The sequence below is a fragment of the Geotrypetes seraphini genome, chromosome 10 (assembly GCF_902459505.1).
Source record: "Geotrypetes seraphini chromosome 10, aGeoSer1.1, whole genome shotgun sequence".
NCBI classification, from domain to species: Eukaryota; Metazoa; Chordata; class Amphibia; order Gymnophiona; family Dermophiidae; genus Geotrypetes; species Geotrypetes seraphini.
In genome coordinates, this window is record NC_047093.1 from 109842961 (window position 1) to 109855518 (window position 12558).

The 12558-nt window shown below is 43.1% G+C and overlaps 1 protein-coding gene across 8 annotated transcripts in view; it reads right to left on the reverse strand.

Annotated features, from left to right (window-relative positions):
* Window positions 1-12558, reverse strand: part of ZNF618 (zinc finger protein 618) — a 771796-nt gene that overhangs the window by 41085 nt on the left and 718153 nt on the right. For all 8 annotated transcript variants that reach the window (XM_033960461.1, XM_033960460.1, XM_033960462.1 and 5 more), the window contains 2 exons: window positions 4266-4343; window positions 3913-4014 (listed from right to left, as the gene is read on the reverse strand). In XM_033960461.1, the coding sequence (XP_033816352.1) occupies window positions 3913-4014; window positions 4266-4343 (180 nt within the window). The remainder of the gene's footprint in view (window positions 1-3912; window positions 4015-4265; window positions 4344-12558) is intronic.

The following is a 12558-nucleotide window of genomic DNA, read 5'->3' on the forward strand; positions in this document are numbered from 1 at the left end:
TCCCGTCATCCCCGTGCAGCTCTCTATGTTGGACTTCACGTGTATAATAACATTTTTAGTGGTGGTCACTTCAGGTCGGCAGGTGTCACTTCAGCTCGGCAGGTGTCGGAACTGCAGGCCCTCTTATGCAGAGAACCCTTTCTCAGAACAATGGAGTCTGGAATGATACTGCATTCTGTACCTTCTTTCTTGCTGAAAGTGATTTTCCATTTTCATGGCAACCAGGAAGTTCTCCTGCCTGCCTTCACACTCTTGGGATCTAATAAGGTGAACAAAGTCCTGAAATTGTGGGATGTTGATAGAGTGCTGTTTCGTTATCTGGAGGTGATGAATGAGTTTTGACTGTTTGATCATCTCTTTCTAGGTTCATTAGTTTTTATTGAATATTATAAGAAATTTACAGAAAGCAGTTCAAACACACAAAATCTGAATAAGACACAATGGTGTAGAAAAAGTCTATGTCTACAATCATTTACATACAACCAGATTAATAAAAAGAATCCAGGGTATTTGTAACTGCTAATAGAAGATATATGAAAGGCAGAAAAGCAGGGAAAGTGAAATAAGAGAGAGGGAAAGAAAGAGGGAGAAAAAGAAAAAGAGAGAGATAGATAGATAGAGAGGCAGAAGTGTCTACTGGTTAGAATGAACATATGAATCTAAGAATGACCAAGGTGATTTATTTCGCATCATGTTTCTGGAGAGTCGAGAAATCATGTTTTTCTCATATGCATAAGATTCAAATTTGTGATACATGCTCAGAGAGTTCCACCAAAAGGTGTAGTCAAGTAGCGAGGATGATTTCCAATTTTTTAGAATATGCATAAGAGCTGTTACAAACATGGCATCAATGAGTTTAGGTGGGCAGTTTGTTTGTGCGAAACAAGGGTGTTGAGAACGAAGAATTACAATGTCCATGGAAATCTCTTCTGAACACTTAGTAATAAATTTTATAGTGTCCCAAATACGAATCCAGAAGGAGTGAACTATAGTGCAATGAAAAAGCATGTGATCAAGAGTTCCAGACTCTTTCAAACAATTCCAGCAGTTGGAGTCTTGTTTTAGCTTCGCTTTCCGTCAGAGTCTGTTTTAACAGAATGAATAATTGGGGATAGCTTGTCACTGATAAGTATTGATATCCCATTTTTCTTCCTCTGAGTTGCAGGGGAATATAAATGAGTGGAATATCCCTTCAACTTAAATTTCAAGGAGGCAGCGGGCGGGAGGTGGGTCTCCTGTAAATAAATCACAACAGGATGTTTATTAGTCACATAGTTGGCTATCTTCTTCCTTTTAATAGGATGGTTCAAACCATTCACGTTAAAAGAAAGGATATGTAAGTCAGCCATAATCTGTTATATGTGGTGGTAGGATATAGTAGATATCACCTTTATGAGAAAAAAGCAAATGACACAACCAGAATATCAAGCAGACACTTCTGCCAGAAAGTAGAAATAAAGAAAGCATAAGAGAAAGAGCAAATAGATTAGCAGTGATAGCATAATACAAGGTCAGAAAAAAGAAAGACCAAACTATCAAGCGTGGGATAAAACAGTTTAAGGGTGCTCCTGTGAGCACGGAGAAGTAACACATACGGAACAGCTAACATTATTCCACACTCACTCAATTTGAGAAACATGAAAGTGGTGTGCTTATTCACACAAAGCAATAAATTGTACAGTCATGTATTAGCAAGCTATAACAGCAGAAAACCTTAACAGCAGAAAACGTTAACAGCAGGAACCAGATGTAAGCATAGACATCAGTAGCTCAGCATGTCAGCGCATTTTCAGAGAGTCCAGGAATGCAGCCAGCTCCTCAGGATCAGTGTAAGAAGTAGTGCGGTTATTGTAGGTAACTTTCATCCTGGCAGGATACATAAGACCGTATTTGGCTCCAATGTCTTTGAGCTCCTGTCGGTGAGAGAGAAAAGCCTTTCTCTTCAAGGCTGTGGTTTTAGCCAGATCTGGAACAATGAAAAATTTCCTGCCTTGATGTAGTAGCTGAGGTTTAGATTTTGCTGTTGTGAGGATCTGTAATGTGTGCTGAAATCTGAGGAGTTTAGCCACAATAGGCCTGGGAGAAGATGCATGTGTAGAGAGGTGAGACGGCACTCGGTGAGCACGCTCTATTTCCAACGGAGGTGAGAAGACAAGACCCAGGGTAGCAGGTAGGAAAGCAGACAGAAAGGCAACCATATCAGAGCCCTCCGATGATTCAGGTATCCCAATAATTCTTAAGTTGGATCTTCTGCTGCGATTAGAAAGATCTTCATAGTCTCTTTGTAAAGTAGTAATCAGTTTATCATGTTTAGTTACCGTTTCTTGTAGTGAAGATATGACAGATGTTTTTTCCTCTAGGACGTCCAAACGATGTCGGGCATCTACAAACTGGGAATTAATTGCCTCAATCTCACTTCTTAAAAGTTTGATTTCATCAACCTGCTCCTGAATTATGCTCCGATTTGATAGATCATCTCTTTCTGATGGCAAGTTTAGCCTGTAAGGGTCGACCAGCTTCTAAAGTGACCATTTCAAGGTAGATTTGTATGGCCTTTTCGTCAGCCTACATCAGGTATAGAAAGCAACCCCTGCATCCCACTAGGGGAATAGCATCCTATTGAGCAGAGGCTACAGCAGTTTCCCTGAAGAGATTTGCAGAGAAACCACATAGTCCTTCCTCCATACTTTCACAAACTTTTACAGGGTGAATATGGCGGCCAAATTGAACTCCACCTTTGGATCTGGCCGGCCTTACTTTTAATGGTACAGGGGGTGGTCCCGGTGGGTTTTGGGGGGTGAGGGGTTCAGGGGGAGCTTGCAGGGGCATCCCTCTTGCCACAGGCAGTGTGGGGGGATTCAGGGGTGGTGGCAGGAGGCAGTGGGCATCACTCCTGCCAGTCGACTTGTGGTGGGGTTCAGGGGTTACCTGCTGCAGCTGCTCAGCTGATCGCGGCAGGGAGATTTCTTTGCCACAATCAGTTTAGTTGCCGTGTATATTCAAGTTTCTTTATTTTTGATATACCGTCTATCAAAACAAATGTGTAGACGGTGTAAAATATAAAAGTTTATAAGGGACAGTTAATAAATAAAAGCAATATTTTATCATATATTAAAAAAAATACTAGACGGATTCGGATTAACGTACATGAGACAGAGGGAGAGTAGGGGAGGGCAAGGATATTTAAAATACATCGAAGTAAAAATAATAAAAAAGGACGGGAAATGGGAAGTGGAAAAAACATTGGGAGGGGAATCATTCAAAAGAAGTATTAGATGTTTCATAGCTTCACATGAATCGAGAAGCTGAGAGACTGAAGTTGATACTAAAGAGTAAAGGCGCAGCCCTAGGGAGATGAAACCACATCCATACCCAGCCATGGGTGAGCTTAAGCATCCTTAGGTGCCTCCTTGCACCCGCGGCAGATGCCTACAGTGTAGGTGACCTACCACGGGTTGTTTTATTCAGAAAACATGCATCCCGATTGGCTGGTTAGACAGCAGTAGGACACTTACTGCCACTACAATTGGGACGCCGTTTACAGAATTTGGCCCAAGGTGGTTTCACAATCATTAACCATTATTACCTCTAAATAACTGGAAATAAAAATCTGAGAAAAAAGGGAGGATTTCTTCTTGTTTCTTTTTCAATAAGCTGCATCAAAACTAGCTACATATTTTTTCACATTATTACATCTTTAATACTGTGGTCCCATCTTACATTCCTAATGATCGTTGGTAGTTGGATCAAATACCTATCCAGCTGAACACTTTTCTTCCTCCCTGGTCCTCTGTGTAGATGAGTAAATTCTAAGATTACCTTTAATTACTAGTTTAATGATTATGGTGCTTTGTGCTACATTATTGTGTATTTTTCTCTGCTATAAAAAAAGAGTAGTATCACATTACATACTATTATTAATGCTGTTTCTCTGGGGCTGAGGTTTCCAGTTCTCTTCCATAATAGCAGTAGGGGATCTTGATTTACTGCAGGCAATATTATTCTCATTGTCAGCTGAAGAAAAGAAATATCAGTTAGTAAACTGTGGGGTAACAATTCCATTCACTTCACAAGGGAAATTCCAAATTCAGTATGAAAAAGAATGGAAAGCAAAATCTAACTTTCTTTCCTATCCATACATGCTGCACTAAAATGCATTTTCAAAGCAGTTTTAAATTCATTGGGGAGCAACAGTCTAGATCAGATTCAAGTGTAAATCCAATCTCAACACTGTTTTCCAAATTTGTTGTTGATGTTTGACTTACCTGCATGGGACTGCATATGTTCCAAGAGGTTATTGTAAAACTGGAACTGGATTCCACAAGCCCCACATGTGTATGGCTCTGTTTAGGAGAAAGCAGTTTACTGGAGTTAAATGAATTGAATTTTAGATTGCATTACTTGGCTTTTCCAAATCTAAGCCCAAGTCAAGTTAAAATGCAGGCACTGTAGTTATTTCGCCACCCAAGAGGGCTTACAATCTAAGGCATATTTAAGGCAATGGAAGGTTTAAGTGATTTGTCCAAGGTCACAAGAAGTATCAGAGGAAAAAGCAGGGTCTTAACTTATGTTTCCCTGGGTCCTAGCCCAATACACTATGTTATAAATTAAGTCTGCTTACCTTCAAATCTTTGCTATATAAAACTCCGGCTTTCATTTATAAATCATTGATTCCCTATACCTTAACTAGACTACTGATCAACATTTACTAGTTATTCCCTCACTTGAATTGCAAAATTGTCTCTTACAAGTTTTTGCTGTGTTAATTATATATATATATATATATATATATATATATATATATATATATATAAACTGTAGTGATGCCGTTTTCATTTTGTGCATTTACATTTCTAAAATGGTGCTCTCAATTTACATGGGGCCATTTCTATGTGCATCTTTGGCAGTGCTATACATATTTTAAAAAGGCTTAGTGCTCATGAAGATGCATATTAAAAAAAGGCTTATTTTGTTTATTGTTTGCTTCTATACCACTACTAATGACTGGGATGTCAATTCAGAGCATTTTCATGAGCTTCTGAAAGGTGTTACAATACTTGAGCTTCTGTGGAGTTACAAAGAGCTTAACATCGGTTCTATACAGGGTTATAGGGGCTTCTGTAGCGATGTTACAATACAGTTATTAATACCAGCATAAATATGGCATAAATCAATCAATCATCCTACTTATGTTACCGGTATATCGATCATCCTACTTATATGTATATGTTCATACCAAATCAATCGTCCTATCTTCACATCTAATATTAAATTTGCTATTGTAGCTAAGCACATATTTACACACCTCCTAAGGAGTTTGGCCTCTTCTACTAAATATAGTCTATATTAGGGTTACCATATTTGTGATGACAAAAAAAGAGGATGCATGGCCATGCCCTCCAACCCCGCCCCAACCACACCCCCAGCTCAAGCATAGCCTCGCTTCTCTCCTAGGCAGTTGTCTGCTGTGTGCAGTCAGGGCTGTAGCAAGCTATACTTGCACCCCGTGCGACTTGTCCTCCATTTTGCCCACCCCCCTCCTTTCTTGCATTGATCCCACCCTCTTCCCTATGATATATCAGACTTTCAGCTGTTTTGTACTCTATTTAAAATGTCTCCCTATTCACTCTCCCGAATTCCCCCATCTTCTTAAATGGAATATTTCCCAATTCCCTCCACCAACCACACCAGGCCCAATCTCACTCCCAAAAAGTCTTCCAATTCCCCCCCCTCCCCTACTATATTACTATTTAACACTTCTATAGCGCTGAAGGGCGTACGCAGTGCTGTACATTTTGACATTAAAGAGACAGTCCTTGCTTGGAAGAACTTACAATCTAACTTGGACAAACATGACATAGAGAGGTTGGGGATGCAGAACCCAAGGTTATTAGGCTATTAGGAATAGAAGATCAATCAAGTATAAAGGACTTGTAAATACAAGAATATCCACAATATATTGTAGAACTCTCAGATACCTGTGGAATAGAAAACAAAATCAGAATATTGCAATGCCGTTGTATTGCTCTATGGTGTAACTACACCTTGAATACTGGTCACCACATCTCAAAAAAGATATAAAAGAAGTAGAAACGATACCGAGAAAAGCAATGAAAATGATGAAGGGTATGGTACGACTTCTTCCCTATGAGGAAAGGCTAAAGCAGCTAGGGCTTTTCAGCTTGGAGAAGAGGCAGCTCAGGGGAGATATGGCAGAGATGTATAAAATACTGAATAGAATGAAATGGGTAGATATGAACTGCTTGTTTACTCTTTCCAAAAATACAAGGACTAGGTCTCCTTATTTCAAGAAAGATATAGTGGTGCTACAAAAGATTCAAAGAAGAGCGACCAAGATGATAAAGGGGATGGAACTCCTCTCGTATGAGAAAAGACTAAAAAGGTTAGGACTCTTCAGCTTGGAAAAGAGATGGCTGAGGGGAGATATGTTTGAAGTCTACAAAATCCTGAGTGGATCACAAGCGGGTACAAATGGATCAATTTTTCACTCCGTCAAAAATTACAAAAACTAGGGGACACTGGATGAAGTTACAGGGAAATACTTTTAAAACCAATAGGAGGAAATATTTTTTTCAATCAGAGAATAGTTAAGCTCTGGAACGCATTGCCAGAGGTTGTGGTAAGAGCGGATAGCGTAGCTGGTTTTAAGAAAGGTTTGGACAGGGAAGAAGTTACATCACCGATGTGGCAGGTTGCAAGAGGCTGAAGCTCCTTTGGGGCTGCGGCGAAAAACATAATTGCGCAGTGAAATTGGCTTGTTTTATTCCCCTTCCTCATGTTCTTAAGTGGTGGAGGATGGCAACTGTTACCTGCTGAAAATTTGACACATTCCGAGCTGCGACAGGCAAATTGGGTCCGGGAAACGATAAACCGCCGGCTTCCCTGAGTGTTTCCAAAATGGCGGCAGACCCGACAGCAGAGCGTAGTGCAGGTCACGGAGATGGAGGTATTAGCAGGAGTGCGATGCCCTTTGGAGTCCAGAGGGTTTGCAGAGATGTTGGCTAGCCTCCAGGAGGATATTCTTACCCTCTTTCATGTGAGTCTTAATTGATTTTATTGTAATTAGGTTAAAGTTTCTATATTATATTATTATGTACATCGCCTAGAATTTCGAAATAGGCGATTCATCAAATGTGAAATAAAACTTGAAACTCTGGCAGGACATCAAACAGGAGTTGCATGAAGTCACCCACTGGCAGGAGGAATTGGAGCAGAGAGTGGCGAAGGATGTAATAGACACTCAGGGGGCAGTGGCAGCTCTCCAGAAGGATGGGGTGGATATTTGGGAGAAGCTGGAGGATATTGAAAACCACACCCGCCGATGCAACTTGTGGCTGCGAGGAGTGCCCGAGGCAGACGCCTATAAGAATGTGAGGCAGGTTGCCCAAGATATTTGCGAGGACTTGTTATGCCTGGCTCAGGGGGAAGCCTCTGGTGGCCCAGGAGTGCACATAGAACGAGCACATCGAGCTTTGGGCCGGGTGCAGGGGAACCTGTCCAGGAACATAGTGATATGTTTGACCTCTTATGGAGTTAAGGAGACACTATCTTGTAAACAGCCCGGTGCCGCAGTGACTATAAATGGAATGGGCTGCCAATCACAGTGTATCAGGATTTGATGGTGCTTACCCTGTGGAAACGGAGGGACTTTTAAGGGATGACTAGATATTTGCGACAGGCTGGCTACAAATATCGCTAGCAGTTCCCCTTTGCTATGCTGATGACCATTGGGACCGTACATAAGAGGGTCAAGACCATAGAGGAGACGTGGACTGTTTTGAAGGAGCAATTGGGCAATAAGCTAGCAGCTGAGGTGTACAGTGAGGATGGTGGAAGAGCAGATGGTGATTGACCTACCCGGTGGCAGCGAGTGTGCCAGCAGGGCACGCAGAGAGGTGTGCCGGGATCTGCAGTTGGCCGTCCGCCATGATATAGCTATGGGGAATTCTTGTTGGATTTCAGTTTTTTGATAACTGTTCGGGAGAGTGCGTTGGGGTACTCTCTGGGGGGGGGAGGATTGTAGTTGAAATGTGTGTGTGTGGGGTGTGGAAGTGGGGCTGTTTGAATGGATCTGTTGGTTTCTTTGTCATATTGTTATTGCTTGGATGTGTGGGCAGGGGGGCGTGGGGATGCTTGTGAGGGGATAGCATGCTGAGCTCCCTGTTGCGGCCATACCTTAAGTGGGCTTTCCTTGTTTAGTCAGCTTAGGCCATCTATAGGGGTGGAGAGGGAGGGAGGGAAGGGTAGGGGGTTGGGGGGACAGCAGGGGTGGGGGTTGGGTATGTTTGAGGGGCGTAATTTCTCATCCTGTGGGTCCAATGTCTGGTTTGGGGAGGAATGCAACTGGAGGCTGGGCTGGATGTGTTCTGGATTGGAGGGGTAGGGAATTGGGAGAGGGTGCAGCTGCCGTGCCATGATTAAGGTGGTGACATGGAATGTGGGGGGTATTAACTCATCAAAACCAACACACCCTCCAACCTAGCACCAAAAATGTTAAGTTTTAACAATGAAGATGGGCCTCAGAGACCTTAGATTCAGGGAATGAACTGCTAGAAATACTTGCAGGTCGATATCTCAATCATTGGCCCAAACTTCAATAAGTAAATATTTTAAATCAACTTTAAACTTTTTATATATTTTTTAATTTTGTATTTCATATGTTTTAAATATTTTTAATCTATTTATGCTTTAAATAAATAAAAGATAGTGCATAAATTTTCAAAAAGCACTTATCTTTGTAACTGTTATTTCATATGAACAGCACTGCAGAGAGAAACCCAATAGGGCCTCCATTTCACTCTAATAGGCTTCGTCAGGGGATGGATAATAGCAGTACCTGCAAACTTCTTTAAAGTCTCTCAGACCCGGAGCTTTTCTTCTCCAACGCCCCCACACTCTGGTATTACTTTCTTCTCTCTACTATGTTAGAGCAGGTTGCAACTGAGGGGAGGTTGGAGGTGCTAGGTTGGAGGGTGTGTTGGTTTTGACTAGTTATTATGTACACCCATTTTTGTATTTGATTTATTGGGTATTAACTCACCCATCAACAGGTCCAAGATTTTGCAACGTTTACAGTAACATAAGGTTAATATGGCCCTATTGCAGGAAATGCACTTGGATGCGAAGGAACATAGTAAGAAAGGTTTGGACAATTTCCTGGAGGAAAAATTCATAGTCTATTACTGAGAAAGATATGGGGGAAGCCAGTAGCGGTCCTGACCCAACAATCCCCCCTCCATCCTCATTTCCACTCCCCCCCCAAAGCTGCAGCGGCCTTGACCTAACCCCCCCCCCTCACCCAAAGCAGTGATGGTGGTCCTGACCCGCCAACTCCCCTCCCTCTCTCCCTCCAGCCCCAAAGTAGCAGGGGCATCAGAACCTCCAACCCCACCTCACTTACCCGAAGCAGCAGAAGCTGGTTAGAAGAGGCAGCGTTTTAAACATGCAACTTGCGGCCAGCCCTGGTAGGGCCTTTCCTCTGCCACATCACTTTTGACATGGTAAAGGAAAGACCTTGACGGGGCTGGCCGCGAGCAGCCTGTTTACAGCGCTGCCTCTGATGACCAGCTGCTGCTGCCCTGGGGGTGTAGGTGCACCAGAAATGTGTGGGTGGGGTGAGTCCAGCAAGGTGAAGAGCAGGGAAGGAGAGTTGGATAGATGGTGGACTCATAAGGGGGGGGGGGGTTGGGACACCTAAGGAAGGAGCCAAAACAATTTTTAAGGTAATTTACTCTCAAGCAACCAGAAATCATGAATGGAGTGCTTTCTTACCTGCAGTGTTCTTCCTCTCCTCTGGTCTGATTCCAGGCTGGTGCTGGCCTCCTCTTGATTTTTCTCCTCGGGTCTCGTGTCTGGCATGCATGGCACTGTGTGTGCATATGCACGAGGGAGAAGAGGAGGTCCCAGCGAAACATCAGCTAACAGTAGCATGGCATGATGTCGAGGCTGTCTGTGGCTGTGTTTGCATCTGCAGTAAGATTGCAGCTGCTGGGTCTTAGATTTTATAATAATCTTGTGTCACCGCCACCCGAGGCTCCCCCGCCACTGCTGCCGCCCCCTCCCAACTGCTGCCCACAAATCCTAAAACCTGGACAAAGGTAGGCTTCATACACAGAAATTTAAAACCCCTCCGGACCTCAGGACATGTCCTCAAAAGGAGGACATGTCCTCAAAAGGAGGACATGTCCGGGGAAATCCGGACATCTGGTAACCCTAGTCTATAAATGTATCTGTATTGTGTTTTGTCTTTGAAGTATTATCTTCCTCTGTCTAGTTTTCTGGGCCTCAGCTCTTGGTCTATTTATATCCTATTACCGTATTTTTTGCTGCATAAGACGCACCCTAGATTTAGAGGAGGAAACACAAAGAAAAAAATATTCTGAACCAAATTGTGCCTCTGAACCCAGCCCCCTAGAAAAATAGACAAATATACCGCAGCAGACAGATTTTGATGAGATCCTACTTTTGTTGTCTGTTGCACTAGTTCTTTCTCTTTTTTTCTCTCTCTTTCTTTTATTTCATCAGGCCCAACAATTGTCTCTTTCTATTCCCTCCCTCCTTCCTTCCTTCCTAAGTCCCGAGTTCGTGCTCCCTCTCCCTCACTGCCTTCAAGCCTCTGTCTTTCCTCCCTCCTTCCCGAAGCCTGCCTGCATTCCCCTCCCTGTCACACAGATTCTTCCTCCCTGGTCCACTGCTCGCCCACTGCTGCCGAAGCTCCATGAAGGGAAGGGCTGGCGGCGTACAATCAGGCCCATAAGCCTTCCCCCGACGTCAATTCTGACATTGGGCTGATCTTCTCTCAGACGTCAGGGGAAGACTTGTGGGCCCAATTGCATGCCGCCGGCTATTCTCTTCTTTTCCTGTGGCGGCGCGTGAGTAAGAGGGTGGCGAGCAGCACCAGCGGAGGGGGGGGGACAATGACGAGCAGCGGCAGAATGCCGGAGGGGGTGCAGGTATATTCGCTCCATAAGACGCACCCCCTTTTCGGGGGTGGAAAAAGTGCGTCTTATGGAGCGAAAAATACAGTATGTTCTTCCTATTGCGTTCCTGATTGGGGGAGGGGGACTAGCTAACTGTCTCCTCCTCTATGTTGTTTTATTGGCTAAGTAGTCTTTTATCTAATATTATCCTAATTTTACATGCAAAGAGTTAAACATTTATTTAGACACCTAAATATCCTTTACAAAATTATACTTTAAGCATTTTCATCTTAAATGATACATTACAACAGTGGTCTCAAACTTGCGGCCCGCCAAGTACTATTTTGCAGCCCGCGGTCTGTACTAGTGCTGCCCACTCTTTGCAGTGTCCTCTGGCTTCCCCCCTGGCCTCCAGCTCGTACCTTCAGATAATTACTGCAGCATGCAGAGAAGATTGCCAGTGCTGTATCGATCCTTGCAGGCTGCCGTCATCCTCAGCATCACGTTCCCTGTGCCGCAATCCTGCCCCTGACGTCAGAGGAGGGGCGGGACCGCGGCAGAGGGAATGTGCTGCGGAGGCCGATGGCAGCCTGCAAGGAATGTTACAGCACGGGCGATCCTCTCTGCAGGCATGATAATTAGCTGAAACTAAGACCGGGAGGCCAGGGGAGAAGCTGGAGGATGCTGCAAAGAAGGGGGGAACATGCAGGCCTTTGGGGAGGGAAGATTTATAAACTATAAAGAGTTTTACCTCATGCAAAATTGTCATTTCTATAATAAGACATTAACTTTTTTTTCTGCGGCCCTCCATGTACCTACAAATCCAACTGTGGCCCTGCAAAGGGTTTGAGTTTGAGACCACTGCTTTACAACTATCTATACTAGCATTAAGGGGCCAATTCATCAAAGAGTACTAACGATTAGTGCATACTAAATGCTCATTATATTCCTATGGGTGTATCATCGTTAGCGAGTGCTAATGCAGTTAGCGCGCACTAAATCAGATAGTGCCCCTTGATGAATTTCCCCCTTAAATTTACCTGTAAAATAAATTTACCAATTTCTCTTTAGCTGTTTGAAAACAATGTTCACTCTACACACAGGGAAGGTATTGTAACAAAAAGTCAGTCCAAATATATATATATGAAGTCAAAACAAGGCCTGACTATGCTGAAAACTAGTGCAGAGAGAGTGAAAGATTACTTAATAAGGTATGCTCAGAGAAGTGAAACTCTGAAGAGGGGGTGAAAACCCTCTCTTAGGGAAAGAGTTTACCGTCCAGTCATTGCATAAATAGTTCAAACAATCTTCTCATTGAAATGTATTACAGCTCTTTACAGCTTACAGTGTGCTTCAAAGATTGACTTTTGGGTCTCCTGAAGCAGACCACGAAACGGGGCTACGTTGAGACCCCCAAAAACAAGTTTATTCTTATAAGATAAGTGCACCAACAATCCAGTGAGATTTTTCATACATTAGAGCCTTTAGAATTTGCATTATATTGATACAGTATCAAGTTGAAAATTTTTTATGATTTTTACTAGTTCTCAGAGAGTGATTATTTGAACTATTTATGCAATGACTGGATGGTAAACTCTTTCTCTAAGAGAGGGTTTTC